The sequence below is a fragment of the Porites lutea genome, chromosome 5 (genome assembly GCF_958299795.1).
Source record: "Porites lutea chromosome 5, jaPorLute2.1, whole genome shotgun sequence".
Lineage (NCBI taxonomy): Eukaryota > Metazoa > Cnidaria > Anthozoa > Scleractinia > Poritidae > Porites > Porites lutea.
Genome location: NC_133205.1, coordinates 28979448 through 29002715, shown reverse-complemented (window position 1 = coordinate 29002715; position 23268 = coordinate 28979448). Strand labels below are relative to the sequence as shown.

The 23268-nt window shown below is 39.4% G+C and overlaps 1 protein-coding gene across 3 annotated transcripts; it reads left to right on the top strand.

Annotated features, from left to right (window-relative positions):
* Window positions 1-10598: 10598 nt before the first annotated feature.
* On the top strand, window positions 10599-22734 carry LOC140937455 (uncharacterized). 3 transcript variants are annotated; one of them, XM_073387024.1, is made up of 3 exons: window positions 10599-10619; window positions 17323-18262; window positions 20163-22734. In XM_073387024.1, the coding sequence occupies exons 2-3, from the start codon at window positions 17423-17425 to the stop codon at window positions 20640-20642; spliced, it is 1320 nt and encodes a 439-aa protein (XP_073243125.1). In that variant the 5' UTR covers window positions 10599-10619; window positions 17323-17422; the 3' UTR covers window positions 20643-22734. The 3 variants fall into 3 exon arrangements, with proteins under 3 accessions (XP_073243125.1, XP_073243124.1, XP_073243123.1); XM_073387023.1 differs by lacking the exon at window positions 10599-10619 and adding an exon at window positions 10756-10910; XM_073387022.1 differs by lacking the exon at window positions 10599-10619 and adding an exon at window positions 11950-12104.
* The last annotated feature ends 534 nt before the right edge of the window (window positions 22735-23268 follow it).

The window sequence follows — 23268 nt, the reverse complement described above, 5'->3', positions numbered from 1 at the left end:
TTTTTGGGCCTTTTTTTCCGCGGCAGGATTAGCTCAGTCGGCAGAGCGCTTGATCGCAGAGCGGGAGATCGCCGGTTCAATTCCCGGGACCGGACCAATACTCAGGGTCTTAAAAATGACTGAGAATTGAAGGTACTGCCTTAACGGCTGGACCCTCGCGTGGCTCGGATGACCACGTAAATGGCGGTCCCATCACCGGTAGGAGACGTAATTAGTGCTTTAGTGCTAAATACATTGACACTCAAATAAAGTGCTTTTTTTTTCTTCATTCATGCTTAATAAGGCTGTGTTTACACCAGCTACCGCCGGGATAGCTCTTGCTTGCATGCTTGTAACCTGCACGACAGGCGCTTTATGAGCGAAACGAGGCGAAAGCGGCATTTTGCCCGAAGCTCGAAAAGAGAAGAGAGGAAAAATTATCCCCTCCCCCCGTCTCGCGCCTCGCACTCGTTTCGCGCTTCGCGCAAAATGTCGCGTTCGCCTCGCTTGGCTCATAAAGCGCCTGTTATGCAGGTTAGCATGGTTGCTCATTTTCGTAACACTTATTGCAGGGATTCTGTTCACACATATAACGGTGATTTTGGTGCGATTTCTGTAAGGAAGAAAAGCTTCACTGCTCCGGTCTTAAAAAGTGGATCGTCAAATATCGGATTGTTTTTTTGCCGCCTTTCTTCGTCGCAGTCGGACCGCGATTGTAGCGGAAGTAAATGAGAAGGAGCGAGGACTGGAACCCACTGTGACCAGGCCCTCTGGGTCAAAAGCTTCAGAACGATGATTGTGTTGACATAGCTTAAAAAAATTGTATAGTCACAAAAAAAAACTTTTATTGAAAGATAATATGTGGAGGACGATTTCCTTTTCCTTTTAATGTTTACATGCAGCCCTTTAGAGTTCAACCCCTGAAAAATTAAAAAAATAAAGACGCCAACATTTGACAAATTAAAAGACTGAATGAATGAGAGCGATGAAGTATGAAACAGCGCGTTTCGCTGCCTTAACGCAAGATACGAAAAAACATCTAGCATTAATTGCCTTTTCACCGAATAACCCATAAACCCCGCTAGCGCTGCGCGTTAGCTTTTGTCAAGCCGGGAATTATGGGGAACACACGAAGCAAAGAAAAAATATTTTGACCTCGGTGGGATTCGAAACCACGGCCTCCGGATCTTATGTTGGTGTACAGACTAAACTACGAGGCCTAGCTGACGGGAACAATAATTCAAAAATGGCGAAAGAGGTCAAAAGAGTTTTTTTTTAAATGCCATGTGTGGTAGCCGGCTAAGCGCTCACTGGAAAGCTCTTGAATTCTCACTACATTTTCTTTTTTCTTTATTTGTTTCACTGGTGCTACGCGCCACAACGTAAGATATGTAGCCTGCCTTTCTACATTTGAATACTGATTGGTTTTTTGTCCCAACCGGAGAACCAGCGTGTCATTCGGGTCGCGTGGTCGTAACGAAATCTGGACCGAGAATGAATGCTAATAGAAGGCCACCAAGCCGGCTTTTTATATCAATTTTCTAATTATTATAGGAGCGATATCAAGGAAATTGCTTCTCATCCTCCGCTCCAGCATCAGCCGCACTCATCTCAAACTTCCGTTTTCTTTGCGGACGTGTTTTTTTTAAACCCCTTTAAAATGGCTCCCTAAATTGCCTTATTTATTTGTTTATCATTTTTTTTACGCGAGCTTACTGCCTTCACTTGATGCAATAAGATGAGAGAGCAAATGGTCGAGCTCCTTTTGGATTGCCGGTTCTTGCCCAAACACGTTTTTCATCAGCATTCTCTCACGCTTTCAGATCTTTTCTTCTCCGACGTGCTTCCTGCACCCTTCCCTCCGCCCCGCTCTTTCCCGCGCTTTCCGTTTGCCGCTCTGTCAAACATAAAATGCGATTCGAAGCCGCAGGTGCGGTGAGTTACAACAGAGTGTGGTCCAGTTTCGGCTTCGCGTCGGCTAAATAACAAGCAATGATTTGCTGTATTTTTTCATTCCTCGGGGTCATATGGTTTTCCTCAATTTTTGCATATTGCAGGCGGGCAAGGTAAATGCTTGACGGATAGTTTTATTAGTGTGTTGTACTGTTCAGCCCAGAATAAATCCTTCCTCTTATCACTTTCAAAATCCTTTAAGAGGTAAAATTCAGGTTGTCCTAAACCTTTGACAACCCTGCACCTCTCCCAGTCAAAAGAACAATCTCGTATTTCCCAGGGGTATGGGGCTTCATTGCCTCTTCTCTGCTAGCAGAGGGACCAGAGGCCTCTACTCCCTGGATATATTTTTCGAGGGAAAAGAGGCCTCTGCTAGCAAGCAAGGTTTTCACTACTCAGACGTTTACCGCGGATGAGCAGAGGTTTTTTTTTTCTGGCAAGCATGGCTATTAGCATTAGCGAAGTCGTTTGCATGGTTTGTCAGTCGCGTAGTTTCTCTCGGGGCGTAAACAAACCAACTACGCCGGACTAACATGCCACGCAAACGACTTCGTAAATGCTTAAAGCCATGTCAGAAAGAAACCTCTGCCCGCTTGGTACAGACTTTCGGCAAATAGGACTTAAGCCGGCTTAATAAAAGACATTTTTTTCGGAAGCATGCATCCCAAACATCATCATCGGGGCGCGCATAAGTTTCGTAATAAGCTAAGTTGATATTTATTTTTTATTTTGCGTTCTTCAAAAATAGCTCAAATAGTAGCCATACTGATACTGTGCTTGGCCGCTTGTGTAGAACTGCACATAGTCAATGACGGATTCATTACTAGGCAGTCAAGTCATACGACCTAGGATCTGAGCATAAAAATTCGGCTCTCCAGCTGAGAGATGATCTTACGATTTCGAATTCACCTTTTTTGTTTTCATTTTTTAAAGACGGGAATAGTTACTGATTTTTATTAAACAGCGGGATCCGTCGTAGCATAATACTACTCAACAGAACTTTCGTCATATGTGCGACCTGACCTCTTGATCGCAACCATCAATAAAGCGATCACCGCGCGAACGTCCATTAAAAATACCGAAACACAGGGCGGAATCATTTTTTTAAAAAAATCACTACAGTTTTGAACCCGTGGGATGCGAGGGAGAAGGGGCCGGCGGATGCTTGTCGGAAAAATAGAATTAACCCTCTAAGTCCCCATATCCTCACACAAATTCTCCAGACTGATATCAATACATTTCCTTAAAAAATTTGTAGTTAAGAGAATTTGTTTAAAGATCAAAGCACTTTTCCATGGATGATCATTCTATTAACCTTTTGGTGACGGCCGGCGAGTAGCGAGAAAACCTTATTTTGCACCCATTCCTCTTCTTTGGACTGGTTTTTGGCTAATTAGCATAAGAATGGCTAAAAACGAGTTTTGCAAGAAACAAGGCATATTTTCCGACTAACCTGACGTAATTAAACAGCTTTTTTGTTTTTCACGCCTGCACAAAAGCCAAAATTTGGACTTGGTATGTACGCAGCCAAATTGGCAGCGGATTTTTTTACAAAAAGTTACCTTTCTTTGGGAGTGTAACTCTCTCAGGATTGGTCAGAATATCCAAAACGAGGTATCGCTGGAAAGATATATCTTTGCTGACGTTGTTGATTACCAAGGAGGAATGTTTTAACATCGTCCCACATGGGTCGTACACGACCCTAGCCGTCCGAAAAGGGTGACTTAATTCTCATGATTTATTCTTTTGACTATCATTAAAATTGTAAGGGGAAAATTATTGTCGGTTACTCCTAGGACGTAAAGGTCAAAACCATGAAGGGGACCAATCTGTGTGTGGCTCAAGCTTTATTTGAACCCTAAAGGAGATCGTAGCTTCAACCTCTCTCCTGCCCAACATAGGCGACATCTGTTTGTTTGTTTGTCTTTTATGTTTTTTATTGTACTGATATTTCTTTACGCACAACCGTAAGACTCAGTTCAAACGTCGATCTTTTCATGTACTCAATTTCAGTTAATACCTATTTAGGTCGATCCAAGCCAACTGATACAAAATACAAGTTCGACGGTTCATTCAGACGTCTAAGTTAGTCAGTCGGACTCAAGTCATTTTCATGATGTACAATGGTCTAAAATGTTTACGAGTGAAATAAATTTTAGTAATTTATGCATTAGGTTCGACATATGAGAAGTTCGACGTTTGAAACAAAAGCACTCCACAGTCGAAATTCCCACGTGGGCCACTCGATCTTAATTCATGGGTCAACCCAAATTCAGGACATATCGTAGATCTCTTCATGTACTAAATTGAAGGGATTAGATTCGGTACATGAAAAGATCGACGTTTGAACTGGGCCTAATTAAGCGATACCTTTATGGTAAATGTCATTGGCAGGCCTTCTGTCGTGAGCACTAAAAGAGAGACCAAGTTCGCAATTTCTACCTTGGCGAGACAACAAGTATCCCCTTCGGGATTAAATCCCCCCTAAAACTGTGTATAAAATTTGGCACGGTTTGGATTTTGTGAGTCCAGGGGACTGAGTAGGCACTCCTGTCGATTAACTCAAATATTCGGAAAAATTCTCCAAAAACAAAACACAAACAGCGGTGATAAACATTGTGAGTTTTCGCATTTTTATAAACTTAACGTTTCGTATCCTATTCAACATACATTTTCAAAAGTGAGGATCAGTGATGTGGAGTTTTGGAACGAACGCGTAACAAGCGAGATGTTTCTGTTCCTATGGTTCCCAAGAAGGATGTTATTGTTTTGTTATCTTATTTAGGTCTTCAAAGCAACCAAATTTCTAAACGCCTAAAATCTTGTATTTACCAGTTTTACTCTTGTGTAAATTTAAAGATAATTTTTCAAAACACCTGCCGTACTAAATCTTTCTTTCCATACAAGGACCGCCTTAATCGCTCTCAAAGATCCAAAGTCGTTTACAAAGCTTGTTGTTTGGATTGTAATGATATTTGCATCGGTAAAACTGAGTGACGCCTCCATGATAGGAAGACTGAACACTTCAAGTCCCTAACAAAAAATGATCACTCTTCAGCTATTGCTAACCATGTCACTGCCACCGGATATAACATTAAATGGGATCACTTTGAAATCTCAGCATCTGGTAAAACGGATTATCATTGTAACATAAAAAAAAACGTTGTTCATTCAAGACCTTAAACCAGCTTTTAATGTCAACATCAGCAGTGAAAAGCTGATGCTTCATTAGCTGTTGCCTTTTGTATTCATTATTCTTAATCTCATTTCTAGACCCCTTGTAATTTTTGAATATATTCTGTGATTTCACTGTCACACCATCAAAAATAAAAATGCAAACTAGTCAATACAGAACGTCCAGAATCGGGGAAATGGAAGAAGATAGATATACAAAAAGTCTCGCCTCGAATCAGGTCTGTGTGATAATTCATTTGTGAAATATTTGGAAAAACTTTTTACCCAAATTTATAAGGCTTTGTATGGAGACGCCATGTTGGTGTCCCTTTGAGGGGCACAAATATGGCCGCCAGAAAACCAAAGGAAACATCTGGTCTTGAGTTTTCCTACTTATGCGATAATTCATCGCTTGAGGAACTCATAAAGATTAAAGTAATATTTATTCTAAGACAAGGAACGGTTCAGACCCACATAAGAGCTTTCCTGGCCGCCAGCTAAATGCCGCGTCACGCAAAAGGAGGGGGATGAAGAGGGGTATGCAAATCCGCCGATCCGTTTATGATTTATTAACCAAATCCGCCCTTCCATTTTCGCAGTGAATCCGAAATCCGGGCAAAAATATTTGAATTACACGCAAAGTCCAAAATCCGGGCCCAAATAACAGATGAATCCTCAATCCGCTGCAATTGCAGGATCCGGAAATCCGTTAAAATCTCGTTTTGAGTCCGAAATCCGGGCAAAAATATTTCAGAATCCGCCGATCCGTTCGTCTATTCACCCCCCTCCAAAAGCCTGAAAAATTCAAGCGTCTTTGATATGAATAACCCTTTGGAACCAAAAAGTTTTGTAAAAAAAGGTTTTCAGGTGCTGTAATACCTGAAGAAAGTAAAACTCAGAGAAATCGATAGTTTCTTAGTTTGGATTTTGGTGACGTTATGTGAAAACCCCCAATCATCATTTTCTTCAACGGTCACCGCTTTAGATCATTTTTGAAAATGTATGTTGAATAGCATACGAAACGGAAAGTTTATAAAAATGCGAAAACTCACAATGTTTATCACCGCTGTTTGTGTTTTATTTTTGATCAAACTACGATGGCCCAAGAACAAAAGTCTCTAAAATCCCTAAAGTTCACGACGGTCCGTGGGGCAGGGTGCCCGGAAGCTCCGGTGTCCGGCGAAAATCGCCCTCCCGGTTGTCACGGAAGCGACGGCCACACACAAGAAAAAAGGCTCATTTCAAGGAGAATAATAGATCCGTCCCATGAATTTTTTTAACTTTTTCTTTTTTTCTTTTTTGATAAACGCAAACATACAGAATGGATGTAGGAAAGTTACGTCCAGGTGCCACTGTTGTTGGCCAACTTCGTTCGTGGTTAAAATTGTTTCCTTTTGTCTTTCAAAATGCACTCATTAAATGCTTTTTTCAATTTTTCAGGACCATCAAGTTACATTAAAATTTCCCGGGGCGTTCGTCCTAAAATACTTAACCTCCAAGTGGCCGCTACCGCTCGAAAGGTGCTCCGCACATTTTGATCTAACATTTTGTCGTCTACGAAAGTCTTTTTTCCTCTTCCCACTTCTTTAACCCTCTGATCAGGTAAGAAGTTGAAAGTTTTATGTAATGCATACTAATGTGACAGGTAACCCAGTTAGAGAGCTTGTTAACATCGTCTTTGATGTATTCTTGAAAGGATTAACCTAAAATTAGATTGAATTTGAGTAGCACTCCGCTTTTGCCAAAGCTGATTTCAGGTTGGGGACACATTCTCTTCTTGTTCGGCACGTTTGCTCTGCGCAACTGTCAATCTCGAACTGATTTCTCCATTCTGTACTGTTACATCAAAAAGCGAATCCTCGTATGGCACTCCCTTCAAATTCAGTCAAGTAGTCAGTCACTTTATTTACCTTCACAGGTTGTTTCGTTGAGAAAGTTACCGTATTTCTCGATAAAACGCAAGGCCTATAAAATTACTGAAAGCTGACGGGTATAATTAAGACGCTGTAAAATACGTTTTGAGGAATAGCAAACTAAAGATATAAGAGCGAGATATACCGCTGTCATGTAAAGGAATTTTTTAAAAGAAACCCTTCCTTAAAAATATGACGGGAATGAAGAAAAGCCAGAATCAATGATTCGCCGAGTCCACTACACTCTTTTGAAAGTAACGCCGGGATTGTTTTAATTGCACTGAATAGGTGAGAATAAAACCCGCTGGGCCTAGCTACCAGACGACTCTCTTACAAATATGTTGCAGGTCAAAGCTGGCCAAGGTCAATTCATTCCCTTTAGAATTTTTCAAGCTGCGAAGGAAAACTGTCCGTCTTCTTTTATTTAGGGGCTGACCATTTGACTTAAGACGCGGGGGGGGGGGGGGGGGGGGGGTGCGGTGGTATGGGCGATTTGTTTAAAACATTATCCTGCAGACTGTTTTCGAGGGAAAAAAATCTTGCAAGGAAATACCTGGGGGAAAAATATCCCTCATCAGGAGACGATTAGTACTAATCGGCTCCTGCCCTCATGGCGTATCATGATGCTGGGAAAAATCTTACACCGTTATATGTCGGTGAAAAAATTCTATCTCCAGAGTAAGTTTTAAAAATTGTGGGCAATAGCGGGGAAAGTGAATTTCATCTTCAATTTTATTGAAATCGCAAACTGGGGATAATCTTTTGTCGCAGGGAGTTTGGTCATATCTTCCAGTCTCGATCATAGGTTTATGATTGCTCGAGCGGAATTTTACCAAAGCCTTTTTATCGATTGTTTTACCAGTAGGTTTAAATAACTTGAAGCTTAAACGTATCATAAAACTCTAATTTCCTTGTATAATTAACTAAATACTACATACTATATACTTCTGTTTCATAATATCTTTATTTAACAAATGGCAAACGGCTCAGCGTGCAATAATGAGTTTTTTACAATAACTGAGCGAATCCTCGCGCGCTGATTGGTCAAGCCGCTATAGTCTATGAGAGTTTATAAAATAACTAAGATAGTACGCGCGTTCTGATTGGTTGAAAACTTATGGTTTATTGTGCCGGTAAACTCATATAAAACTGAAACATTTTCCGTTTTACTCAAAGTTATTTTATAATAGCAATAGACTTCACTTTCTATGGGATTACCGGCGTGATAACCCACGCGGGATGTTGGGAGAACACGAGAAAAGCTTGTAAATCACTCGCCGAAGATGGGAATGACGTAACATGTCACGCGTGATTTTCCGAGAAACTTTGCATGAAACCAGAAATTAATGTTATTGTGAAAAAAAAAATCGACCACAATTTTCCACACTCTACACTCTTGTAGACCAAAGAAATGACGGCATAAAATGTTCAAAACTTTGCTTGGACCAGCCACTCAGCTGTGGCTCGTGTTTCCACTTGAATTTAGTTTCCTGTGAAGTTCCTCGAAAAATCAGGCGTGACATGTTACGCTATTTCCATCTTCGGCGAGTGATTTACAAGCTTTTCTTGTGTTCTCCCAACGTCCCGCGTGGGTTATCACGCCGGTAAACCCATAGAAAGTGTGGTCTATTCCTTTTATAAAATGACTTTAAGTAAAACGGAAAATGTTTCAGTTTTCTATGAGTTTACCAGCACAATAAACCATAAGTTTTTAACCAATCAGAACGCGCGTACTATGTAATGTGAATGTAAATATCATATTATCCACTCCCCTCAGGGCTTTTCAGGGATAATTTACAACACTGGTTGGGGGATTTATCCAGGCTGCTCAACGTACAGTTTACAAGTAATGAAGGAATGAGTAATAATGCCCCCATACTATCTTAGTTATTTCATAAAAGTGTGTAGACCTTAGAAAATTGTGGTCGATTTGTTAAATAGTGGCACGCGGGAGATTGCCAGGCACGAAAGAGGCGTAAGAATCGCTCAAGGTGATAGCCGTGGAGTGAGACTCCAGCTTCTTGGGTACATTTAGTAATTTTAGTAATCCTTCCAAGTGCAACTATAACTCAATAGTACACGCTGAGCCGTTTACAGTTTGTTTTATAACATAATCAAGAGAGAAAAACTTTTAATTTTGCTGAAAGATAGTAGGGGAATAACGTGAGTGTTGTCATCTGTTCGCGCTATAGGCGCGCGCAAATCGTTCAATGCTTTCAAAAAAAAGGTTTTGCTGAATTGAGTCCTCCGTCTCAATGTGGATTACGAAACCTTTGACGTTTTTAAACTTTCTTTCAGTATCATATCAAAACCTTTGAAAACTAAGAGAGAAAATAGAGTGGCTAGGTAGAAAGTGACGCGTACGGCTTTGAGCGCGCGCTGGCTTTCGTCATTATTCACCCATGGGCAAATAGAAAATGGGTAATTGACCAATCAGTGCACGCGCTTTTTTTTATATTATAAATCTTGATATTTTGGTTTTCTCTAAATTGTTGGGAACAAAATCCGGTAGGTTATAAGATTTGGATAATTCCATAATATTACTATAAAAACTAGTATTACCATTAGAATAAAGATTTATAGATACAAGTAATGCTTGTTGGACAGTAGAGTCTTCATCCTTCTCAAAAAGATACATGATGTAGTGAGTAGAATTTTTTCATTAATATCAACTGTTATGGAAATCTACCTAATTCACCTCTACATACAGCGTTAGAAGCCTTATTACTTACGTCCAAGTATCCCTTGTAGAAGTGTAAGTGTTTTTTTCTTCCAATCCCTCAAAAGTCAAATAAATTTCAGGGCCCGCGCGGGGGGAGGGGCTGAGCCAGAGGCCCTCCCCCCACTTTTTGAAAAATAAATAAATAAAAATAAGTACAGCGGAACCTCGATATAACGAAGGGCCAAGGGACTGCCAAAATATGTTCGTTATAATGAGGCTCGTTAACTTATATCGAGGTTCTTTTTCATATTGCTTTATATTTAACTGTTACTGGAGTAAAAAAAAAAGACAATTTCGTTAGACCGAGCACTTCCTTATAGAGGTTTTACTGTAAGATACATTTTCATATGATTTAAATAGTATCTTTGTTGGAATAAGAATCTTCCAACATCTAATTTTTTTATTGGTCTGTTTCGATCCGATCAGTCTGATGCGTAGTAAGGCTCAAAACGCCTATCTTTACAAAACTGCACTTAGTCCTAGGCTTCTGCGTTTTCAAACCGGCCAAGGCTATGTAGCATTTGCAACGATGCGGAATAGATTCGTTTTTGATGAAGGTTCTCGATTAAATCTGAAGACTACTCCACAAACTACAGTTTCTTAAAACGAATTATATCGGCTGATGATGTGGTCTCTGACGCATTTCGATGACACAATAGACAAAATAAAGGGGTTACAGGAACCTACAGTGTGATACCATGATTTGCTCCGCGGGCCCTGAATTTAGGGGTTAGGGTAGGAGTGCCCAATATCTCCCTTGGGATCTTGAATATAAGCGCCAGGTCCCCGGGGACCCACGGCGGGCAGCATTTCAGAGACTTGAGTTCTGGTTTTCAAGTGCTGTCGGACATTCCAGGAACGGTAGAAAGCCTTGAACAGTGAGTATATACAGTCAATCACAAGATTTCCTTTCATCTCACCATACATGTCATAAGCCTAATGTAATTGGTAATACGTCGTTTCAAGCAAAAGCAGCCATTGTTTGATACACTGAATTAGAATCAAACTATGAACTCATAGTTTATGCATAGTGTTACTCGATAAATGCAAAGTTTAGTATGCAGTCTTTGGTCTTCTATGCAGTGGTCAGTGGTTATAGCCAGTTTTATATAATCTGTCAAGATCGGGCAACCTTTCTTTCTGCTAGAACGTCTACACAGTTCAGGAAGGTAAGCGATTTGATATTGCATTTGTATTCGACTGGCCACATTTAAGACAAGAGCCGACATTCAGGTCAGTTTGACAGAGTGCCATAAGAAGCCGCTTTAGATTCCCAATTGAATATCTTTTAAGCGGTTTGTCTTCTTTATAAGAGCAACGATTCTATCTTCTATAACACGACTAATCAGCTGTCGATATGTTTAGTTCCAGTTTTGGCGACATGATGACGCTGCGGATAGAAATCGAATACTTTACTTCTGTTGTTTAACTTAGAATTAAGCATTGTGATACAGCTTGCTCTCGAAATTGAGCCACTAATATTACGCAGTTTCGCTGCTCTATATCTTATGGGGGTATTAAATGCAACAGGAAATCGAAATATTTGCCCTCATTACTGTGAAAGAGTTCTTTAGACTGTTTTCTTAATGACCGTTCCGCATTTTTCATCTACTGAATTTTAAATCCATCCGCTTGTAAGGGGTGGACCATTTCACTTTCAAGGGGAGTGGGCCAGTGCAGTGACAGGTAATTTGAAATGTGGGCTGCCGAGGTACGTTGATCTATGTCTGATTCTTTTCACGTTTATCACTGGCGGCTCCTTTGACGGAATATATTCGCAGATTTCAATTCAAAAACAAAAACCATAGCTCAGTCGAATACGGCCCCCCATCCGAACAAGGAACTCGACGCTCATCTCATTACATATGAACTTCTTTTATATAAGACGCTATTCACTCTTCTTTGCGCCGAGTTAAACGTCTGTTTGCTTGACTTCTGTATTAAGATTGGCTTTCACACACGCATACGTGAGGCCCGACTTCTAGAAAAGCGTCTCTAATGACCCCCTGCCCTCTGAAGCGAAACGCTACGCGCTAAGCCTACGTGTGAATTGACATGTGTTTCAAAAGGCTTCTCGTTGGGGTATTAGGTTCCTTACGCATCGTTTACCGTTCGATTTTTACGCCCAAGAAATTAGTAAACATTTTTAAAAACGAACAAAATCAGACAGAGACCTAATGAAATTGTCTTCGTTTTGATACAAGCACAAACCTGTATTACCGGTAAGCTTCTTGATCAGCCTCCCCCCCTCCCACAAACCTGTCAAGATATGCAGCTTTATAGTGTGATATAATGTGTCACATCATGCATAAAATAGCATGCTCACTTTGTGGACGGGTGCTTCACACGCCTTTGATTTCAAGGTACGTTTCTGGCTTTTCTACGTTCTGTTTTCGCCTTCTAAGACTTTCGTATCCAGCAATCACGTTTAATTGCGTCAGTGTTAAGGTTTGAAGGCCCTAAAAGTTGGTTAAGCGGCATATAATCAAACTGAGATCTTGATAGTTATTCATCTATTACGTAGTTGAATATAGCGATTACAGAGCAAATACTGAGGCAAAGTTAAGTCCAAATATGCCTAAAAACGCCAAGAGTTTGGTAACCTCTTTAAAACACAATGTATTCACATGCTTGCTTTCAAACAATTTCAGCTTTAAAATATGGTTTGTAGATTTTAAAGACCTCAGAATCAGATGATATTACGACAGGAAGGTTAAACCAGTCGAACGACTTGACACTAGTTGCTCTTGTTTGACTCCCAGCTCTTTGAGGGTCACGGAATCACATTCCTGTAGAGCGCGTTCAAACAAACCCAGCAGTCTAATCATACTTCTTAGAATCAACTTTTCTATTCTGCTTTAGCAAATTATCGTTTCTGAATGGGTCGTAAGATAGTGTTAGCATACATGTGAAATATATTTTCATGCAAATTGTTCGTATTATAATGCATTGTGAATAATTTCCACGTTGAAGATGAATAATGATCATGTTGACAAAGGGCTCTTGTTATTTCTTAATTATATTTTCGCCGTATCGTTGGATTTCTTCTCTCTAATTGCAGTCAATGTCGAAGTTGTATTGGTAGTTGCTCTAATTTTGCTAGCATCGTTTAATTTTCTTTCGTGACCTATTTCGTAATGACATACGTAGGACACACTATGTTTGTTTATTTACGCGTGCAATTCTAATGTTCGCTGATGAATTAAACTTGATTTAAATTCCTAACTTCTCGTCTCTCGCAAATTACAACTTTCCCCAAGATTGGCGCTCGGTCAGCGTTGTTGTTGTGTGATCTCGTTTTGATAAAACAGGTTGAGGCGTCATTGAATTAAGTAGTGTTTTAGTTTTAATTATAAAGGATTTAAGGCTTGAGTTTTGTAGAGTCGTATTATTCATGGCCTAGTGACCATGCATTGAATACTAAATATTTCAAAAACGAGTATTTTCTTCCGTTTGAAGGGAAATGCATCGGAAGTTATGCGAATTATATGACATAACCATTTTCCTGTAGTGGCAACGGCAGACCTTGACCACAAGCACACCACAAGGTTTAAATTCCGCCTTGTGTAATATCCAAGAGTGTGAAGATTTCTAAGAATAGCCAATTTCTAACAGTCGCTTTCATTTTTCCTTTGTGTTTACGTCTAAGATTGCAGACTGCTTTAAATCGGTCTTTTTAGGAGTATTGTATCGAAACATTTGATGAATTGTGACTTGAAAAATGCTTTGATTTTGTCCTAATGGGTTTGACTCTAAGATCACTTTGTATTATACGGTCTTAGTTGAGACTTGACAGCCAATGAGTGTGTCATTTTTCATCATAGTTGGCTAGAATTATATGCCCCATCACGTTTTATCGCATAATCCTGGTAACAAACGATGACTAAGCGGAAACCATTACTTTCAACGCGTTTTATCGAACACTTGTTTGAAACATAATATAGACTGTCACTCCTGAGGTCATCGTTAAATGCGATTTTCACAAAGCACACAAAGCTCAATGACGTGAAAATATGTGGTTTTTAAAAAAGTATCGATTTCTAAAGCGCATTTCTCTCCACGCGCTACTATTTTAGTGAATGTACGAAAATTTCTATCACTATCCGGCTTGCAGCTGAATAGGAGATACTTGGCCTAAACTTGGCGACTTCTTGTGAAGAAATTTATAAACCAATATACCCTTTTGTCACGTGCAAGTTTGAATGGCTCTGAAAGACTCTCGTGCTGTAAAATTTTGCGGGAAACCCTGCTTTCCTTTATTAATGTCATTTGTTACAGGGGGCACAGGTTACGCTATTTTTGGCGATACACCGTGGCCGTCCGAAATTTTCTCCAGATCAGACTTCATCGTTTCATCACAGCCACACAGCGAAGATTATTCTCGAGTATTCTGCCGGGGTACCCAACGACGGTTTCCTCGTAAATACATTGAAATTACTATTATTTTAGGCTATTCAGAGTACTTTCAGATGTCGAGAAATGCATTCTAAGCAGCGCTATAAAATCTGTATCTGTTCGGTCATCCTAGGAGAACTTGAGTCAGTTTCGAAATTACAAGGGCTTGAGTAGTGTTTTCCCGAAAATTTTAGATGCAATTTGAAGTATTACGAAAGTGAGACATTTTCTGATTTCTCTCTCCATTGCATTTTTGAGTCCGAAAATTTTAGGTTTCCTTTTCTCCACGAAAAATAGCCTAACTAGGAAGTGAAATGTGAAAATTAAACTTTAGAAAATCGTAGGGAATTTATTAGATAAGCTTCTAAAATTGTACATGAGTGGAACGTTCATCTAGAAGTTTTTAGCAGTACTCAAGTAATAGAAAATTCTTGGCAATATTTGCTTCTTCGAACAGATATTTTCAGAAAACAGTCGTTGAGTGCTCCTGAATCTGCATCACACGGTCATAAAATGTACTAAATATAAAAACTTATATTAGGAACGAAACAGTACGTGAAACGTTCTTCAAGATATCCCATTCTTCAAGATATCCCAAGTGAGACATTTTCTGATTTCTCTCTCCATTGCATTTTTGAGTCCGAAAATTTTAGGTTTCCTTTTCTCCACGAAAAATAGCCTAACTAGGAAGTGAAATGTGAAAATTAAACTTTAGAAAATCGTAGGGAATTTATTAGATAAGCTTCTAAAATTGTACATGAGTGGAACGTTCATCTAGAAGTTTTTAGCAGTACTCAAGTAATAGAAAATTCTTGGCAATATTTGCTTCTTCGAACAGATATTTTCAGAAAACAGTCGTTGAGTGCTCCTGAATCTGCATCACACGGTCATAAAATGTACTAAATATAAAAACTTATATTAGGAACGAAACAGTACGTGAAACGTTCTTCAAGATATCCCACAGCCATGTCCGTTTATTGCTTTCCTTCCTGTATTTCTTCTCATGAGAGCCTTTTGAAGTGGGTTTTAGATATTTTAGTCACCTTTATAATCTACTCAGTGATATTGTCTAAAATTGCTTCGTGACTATTGTTCTTAAGTAGCATAGTTTTTCCTTTACTTATTATTAATATCACAAACTTTTGAAAATGAGAAATCTTTAGCGCGGCGGGGAAGCGAAATCGAAATCTAGAATTTACTGAGAAATTAGGACTCGTAAGGTATCTAGTATCCATGGAACAAGGTATGGATGTAACCTGAAACTTTTCGTTAAGAAAAATGTTATCTCTGTACTAAATTCTCTGACTGTCTTTTCGTAATTGCAATATAACTTATGATTGCAAATAAAAAGGAAAAAGGGAAGGTTGGCAATATACAGTGGGTCCTGAATATTTCAACAACTACGTATTGGAGGAACCGACTTTGAAACTGTGATCATGAAGATTGTTTGGTTGCTAAAAATAGCTTGATCAGTATTTCCTTTTTTTTGTTGGAAAACAATATAAATAAATAACTTTCCACATCCATCATCTGTTAAATTCTTGTTAAGTTACTCAGTCAAATTTGTCGTTGCACTGACGATTTTTGAAAGTTTACCAAAATCCTTCTTTTGAACGGACATTTGTTGGTCACATTCTAGAGTGGAGACATGCCACAACGTATCGCATTTTTTCACGCGGGTGCCACAAGGTTTACACTGAACTATTTCAACATTTTAGAGACACCCTTCTTCACTGACCATTGTTTCTTATGACTTCGTGACTGTTAGAAACCATATGCACTGTGTATGCTCTCTAAAGACTCCTCCCTTCCTTGCCAGCCCTTCTGTCTGATAAGTTATATGATTCCCTTCCTCTTTAGCGGCTTCAAATTGTTGCTCCTTCTAACCTCCCTTCTCCCGCAAAACCTCTCTACTTCGCAGAGGCCTCTTTGTGTCGTAGGGAGACTGGGGAGAAAGAAAAAGAAAGCGCGTGGGGCACGATGGGAAGGGGAAAGAGAGAAGAGAGGCCTTTTTCCCTTTTCCCATCTTCATCTGCACGCGTTCTTTTTTTCGATTATTGCTATTTTCATTGGAATACCCAGCGGGAGACTCTGCAGAGGAGAGAGCTGCAAAACCACCGTCGCGGAAAGACCCGGAAAGACAGTATAGTCACAAGGGGAAGAATGGCATTACATTATTTTGCCTGGGCCAATTCACGGCCTATCAACTCAGTCAAACCGTCAATGAAGAAACACTTTGCATTTTGCCTTAATTTTTGTATAATACAAAATTTTGTTAACTCTTGGTGACTTGTAACTGCAAAGTCCCCCCTCCACATAGTTTCTCGTTTCTTGTCAATGGAAAATGATAATAAATCCTCAGTGATGGCAGTCTATGAATGTTAAAAATATTTATTATTAATTTTTTTATTTAGAGAATTTCACCTTCCGGCGTTAAAAATATGACTACAGGCTAGAAAAATTATTAATCAATTATAGAATGAGCATTGAAGTGAGTACGAGGAATAAATCCGTGGATCTGACTCGAAGTCCTGTGAATTAAGCCCCAAAAATTATTGCCATTTTTCTCCAAGCAAGTGAGGATACACATAAGCAACTCGAACAGAATTTAAAGTTTTCTTTTTTGACATATACCTTGTTTTATTTAACTTTTTGTTTTTTAATTATTTTTTATTTTGTTTTACAATGAGTTCGTGTATTAATGACAATGTTTTACACTCTCTAATTATGATCACGAAAAATACATAAGAAAACTAAAGAAAGCGAAACCAAACATATATACAGCACACACACAATAGTACGTAGTGATACACAGACCCCAGTACATGTTTCCTTTATTTACATGAAAATTAGTTAAGGCAGAAATGCGGCGAAAGAATCGAATGCTAATCTATTTAAATGTGGGGCCTTAAGTCCTCCATCTTCGATGTCACTACTGAGTGCAAAGCGTTTAACTTTATCCTTCCCTTTCCACATTAAATCAAAGATAATTTTGTTTGCCTCTTTCACAAATGATCCAATGAATGCGATATGTTTAGTTTAGTTTAATAAAATATAAGAAGATAGGGATGATAAAGGTTTTGACAATTTGAATTCTCCCTGTGATAGTCAGATCCCTCTACCTCCAGATTCATAGCTTTTTAAGTTAAAAGGAGCTTATTAATTCATTATTAATTTTTATTTTAGAGCTGGCACCGGAGGGCTTGTTGGTGTTTAAGCTGCAGTGAAGATCTCACTAATATGTTTCGGCCCTTATAAACCCTAACCTTACAGAAGACCGTAAACGATGATGTATTCACTCCACGACATCACAACTGTTTGCCCAAAACTAGAGCCTGTTGATTCTGACGAAGGCGAATGCAATGAAGTCAGGAATCTCAACCAGCGTCAGGAGAGAGAAGTTGGCGCCTTTGCCGAACGGTTTGCTATAAACAACAACACTATTCATGTAAAGGAGAGTGAATACAACACCACTGCAAGAGGCGACAAGAGTTTGCCCGTGAGAACAACCAACGGTTTGGCACCTTACGACAACGTATCAACTACCCAATCAAGCGACATGTTTCCTGAGCAGTTGACCGTTACTAACACCACTGCAAGCCATACGGCTGTTTCCATGGATACATCTACACCGGAAATAAAGATAGGAAGCGCGTTCACGGTGGTTCCAATTTATGAGATCAATGGACATGAAGGGCAGTATTATCCTGTGAGTGCCGCAGAAAGCGTTCCTGATACTCAAAAGAGTACCCAGCAGATTTACAGTAGCAACAACATTGATTCCCATAAAGGAACTTTTCTTCAACAAAATGGTGCAGCCGAGGGATTGTCGTCGTATCCATCGAGTATTTACGGTACAGTGCCATATGACTATATGGCCTCCAATTCAGGGCTTTCACCATACCAAGGATTAGCTTCATATAGTGGTACTCACAGAGCCTTGACACCGTATGAGATGGGACTCCAGGCAAAGCCTTGCTGTCAGTGTTCCTGTCACCTGCAAGTATCGGCTTCATCCGCTCACCTGCCAGTATATGACCTGCAAAGCCAGCGGCCATCAGTCATTATGGTACCTTCCAAAGTGCCTGGCAACTTGGATGGCGGGATCTGGGGTTCAAACGCAAAGGTAAATTCAAACAAGTTAATTTATTTGTATTGTAATCTTTCTCGTCCTTTCTTCGCCTGCCCCTCTGTCGCGCTTCTCATTCCGCGAGCCTTTCGCGCATGACTTCTCGCGATATCCCCCAGATTAGAAAGCTAGCCCGGCGCAGGCTACACAGACCACAGAGAGTTAAGTACAGCGTGATCTGAGTTTGTTGTCGCAAAGCAGAGCAGAGGTTACGAGAATTTGACAATAAAACGCCGACTCCTTAAGGGCGGGAGTGGGCAGGGACTGCAGACAAACCGGGCGAATGGCTAACAAATCGTGACTAGCAAGTGCTAACAAAGAGATAATATCATTAAATGAAAGAAGATTATCGCAGTCTAAGACCCAACTTTTGCAGTTGCGGAAGGAAAGGCTGAAATTTTTTTTGAGGCTTTGTTTTTCGCCCTTGGAAGAGCTGCGTCTTTAACTGCGATGATCTTCTTTCATTTAATTCCTCACCCCAGCAGTTCCTATATATGATTTTTCATATTTATCATTTCAATCGTATCATTGTCTCTGTTGACCATCATCGCGATAGTGATGTTGTAGGCAAAGGGTTTTCACTCACGTATTCAGTGGCTGTAATTATAGTTTCTTAAAAGAAAAGAATGAATATATTTTACACAAATAAAAAAAAAATCAACTCCCACGGAAATGGTTGAGACCTGTTAACCCTAAACTGGCCAAAGTCTTAATTCAACAAAATAAATTTCCAAATTTCATTATGTAGGATGCTGAAAAACTAAAAGTACCATGTAGAAGCGCTGCTAAACGGGTTTCGTTTGAATGGTAACATCATAGGATTTCATCCACAGACTCAAAAAATAGAACTACATACTAAATAAATAGTACCATGTGAAAATGCTGCTGAAGAGGTTTCATCTGAATGGTCATACCATAGGATTTGATCCACAGTCTCAAAAGTTAGAACTACATACTAAATAAATTATACCATGTGAAAGTACTGCTGAAGAGGTTTCATCTGAATGGTCATACCATAGGATTTGATCCGTCATACCTTAGGATTTGATCCACTGTCTCAAAAGTTAGAACTACATACTAAATAAATTGTACCATGTGAAAGTACTGCTGAAGAGGTTTCATTTGAATGGTCATACCATAAGCTTACCATAGGATTTGATTCACAGTCTCAAAAGTTAGAACTACATACTAAATAAATTGTACCATGTGAAAGTACTGCTGAAGAGGTTTCATTTGAATGGTCATACCATAGGATTTGATCCGTCATACCATAGGATTTGATCCACAGACTCAAACGTTAGAGCTACATACTCAATAAACAGTACCATCTGAAAGTATTGCTAAAGAGGTTTTATTTGATTTGTCACACCATAGGATTTCGCTCACAGACTCAGAACCACTTTACATGATACCATCATTTACTCTGGAAGAGAAAGGTTAAAAATCAACCGAAATATCGCCGCCGTTATATTTGTTTTGGATACATCAATATGGCCAACGTGATATAACGACGTGCCGGAAGAGCGTTCAATACAAATTTGATACAATTTTTGGGTATCCTGCGTACTTTTTTCATCTCTCTAATTACGCCACGAAGGGTAATCCGGATTGCGGAAACCGGAAAACAGGGATTGTGGATTCAGGAATCCTAGACTTTGGAATCCGGGATTCAGGTCAAAGAATCGGGGGGCGAAAATTACTGCGTCCTTAAAAGGAGAAACATGTGAAGGGAATTTTTCGCAGGATGTATATCCTCTGTCGTAATGGTCAAAATTCCGTAAACTCCTGTGATAATCTTTTACCAAAACGATGCCTGTTACAGAGGTCTGCCTTCATTTTTGATTAGTAATTGGTTTAATTTTTACAAAACTAGTAACCGGTTTGAAATTCTTTGAAGGTTGATTCAGATTCATCCGACGATGACGAAGAAGGAAATGAAGAAAAGTACTTTCGTGTGAATATCGATGGTACAACAGCAAGGTTCAAATTAACCCGAGAAGACTGGGAAAGGATTCCAATAAATACTTTCCCAAGCGGTGGCCGACTGTTGAGTGGCGACTGGACAAGAATCTTCCTTGAAAAAGTTAAAGAAAGCAACCCATGGTGCAGTTTACGCTTCAAAAATAATCACGTGAGATCAGAAAACTCGCGCAAAATCCACTCAGCGGTTTTCTTCAGAGGAGGCGCAGAATGCAAGCGACCGGAGTGCAATGTGAAAGTGCGATTTGTCATCCAGAAAGAGAGAGGAAAATATGTGGATGTGTCGTATGTAGGTAATGTGTGTCACAGCAGCCAACTTGGTGGAGGTAGCGTCGCAAGCGATAAGAAGAGAAAACAAGTCCGAAGAACGCGTATACCATCCAACCTGCCTGGGTGACTAGCTCGACGTTTGTAAGAACCTTTCATTTATTGTTTTGCCTAGGAACATTATAATTTTTACCCGTGTGTTAAGTGTAGAATACCAAGAATTTTATGTAGCCTTGATTTACGACAGAGACACGGTGGGTAGTTTCGGTGGAGAGGGAAAGGATTGTAATCAGGTGTTAACTTATTTCTTTACAACAATGCCGGCTTCTCCAAAAACAAATTATTTAAACTGGATGACATGGATACAAAACCAGCCTTTTTAAATTATGATCTTTTTTATCAACCTGGTCTTGCTATTTAAACTCTCAGTCTGTTTATAATAATCTAATACAAAAAACACTCATTCATTCTACACTGACAAAAATGGAACAGAAAAATTTAGCAGTTTTATATCGAAGAGACGCATTTTTAAAGTTAAACATTTGAACAAGAAACTTCGAGGACCTTGAGAGAAAGAGGTACTTAAGGGTATGGTAAATTTATAATGAAAATGAAATCGTTTATTAAAGACTTATTTACACGGAATAACCTTTTGTTGCAGGCGATGCCCTTAGGGTAGGTTTTATCTGCTCCCGGACGCTCTGTTCAAAGTACTTCCGATCGTTCTTTTCCTGTTTTTCTGAGTTGTTGGCAACTGATAATATTTTAAGAAGAACATAACAAAGAAAGTTTTAAAAGACCCCCGATATCAATTTAACAAAATTAGCGGATCGACCATATCAAATCATTCAGTATGGGCGGTGCTTATAAATATTTTGCTTCTAAAGGCGGTGCTTATTCGGGAGTGCCACTCTTACTTGGTATTCGCATCTTTTATCGCAAACTCATCGCTTGCAACAAGGTTGTACTTTGTGTAAACCAACCTTGGACTAACACCAACGCGTTTTCTTTTGAAAGCGCAAAATAATAATGGTAATTTTATATATTTCTTGATCTGATGTCTCAACATTCTCACAACAGTTACCCAATATTGTGATCGTTTGGCATCCCCTCTCTATATTGTTGTGGCACGCACGTTGATGACGAAGAATGCAAACTCCTCGCAATATTAAGCAGTCGGGCAAAGTCCCCCAACCACTGTAAATTATCCCTGAAAAGCCCTGAGGGGAGTGGATAATAAGATATTTATAATTTACAATCTACAATTTACATTATTACGATATTGTAACAACATTTCTTTCATTCTGGAAGCCGTGTGAGCCACTTTCTTATGCTCTCTCGTTCTTTTGCTCAATGTATCTACTTCTCCTTTCAACTCGTTGCAGAGCCCGCGATCTCTTTGGTCAGCCCCAAGGAGTGCTGGATTAGGGTATCGCGGGCTCTGGGGAAGTGACTGCTTTTTCTTTGATAATAATGAACTTGAGAGGGTTTTGTGATCGTTTGATGCACAGTCTTCAACATAACTTAACGAACTCTCAAAAATGTTGTGAGAATGTTGACACTGTTTACCAGGGCTAAGAGCTGCACTTGTCACAGTGTTTTTGGAAGTTTTTTTGACAGAAGCATTTCATATTGCTCAATATCCATTTCATATAAACTGAAACTTTTGTACTCGCTCCTAGCTCCATTTTGCGACGCCACCAACGGTTTGCCCGCGAAACGACGTCTGAGAAGTTTCACAAGCGGCACAACCAATCAGAAGCACTACCCAGATATGGGTAGTGACACGTCATCAGTATGGAATTTCTGCGCTGGTTTCTCAGACGTCGTTTCGCGGGGAAACCGTCAGTGGTGTCGCGAAATGTTGTCTGTTTTCTCAGGCTAACCCGCCCCGGATTTCCAAAAGATACAGTAAACTTATACCTAGTGAAAGAAGATATTATCTAATTTATTCTTGACATTTACTCGTATTTTTAAAACAAAATAGTATTACATATTTGAATTACAAACTTGAAATATAAACACCTGATTTGAGATTGTGAACTTTGCATATCTCAGTGAGGATTTTGCATATTCTGCAGAAGACATCTATATATTTTTCTATATGCGTATTTTAGAAAGTTTCGCTTAGTTTAATATTATAAACTTGAACTTATTGTGTGGACAAGTTTTGTAGTTAATTAATTTGAGAATAATTCGAATTCATTAAATGTAGTTCCGTATTGCTTGGAAGTGCTCTTCATATAGTATATAGAATTTATTTAGCGAAATAAAGACGCCTTGACTGTGCTCTGTTCTGTTGTAAAGCACGCAATGCGTAGGAAGCGGGTAGAGCGAAAGAAGTGTAGGGGGAAGCACAAGACGTAGTCGTGTTTCTCCTTACTTCGTGAGTGCTCTAGCCGCTTCCTATAAGTGCTTTACAGCAACAACAACAAACAACAACAAGCTTTATTTGCATTTCGCTTCAGAATAATTATAGTTACATAAGGTAGTTTTAGTCTAACGGTCAGTTACATGCAATATAATATTTGTACAACCAAAAATACATCACAGGCAAGGAAATGCCTAGCATCTAAATAAACCGTTAGGTTTCCGAGTTAGATACTAGTCTTGTATTGTTACAATTTAATATGTAGACATCAAGAGCAAAACACGCCATAGTGCTGATTTCCACAAAGAGAAAATTTTTTTTGCCTATAATGGCGGGGCCATGAAAGACACGTCCGGCCGCCATGACTGACGCCGTGGACATCGTT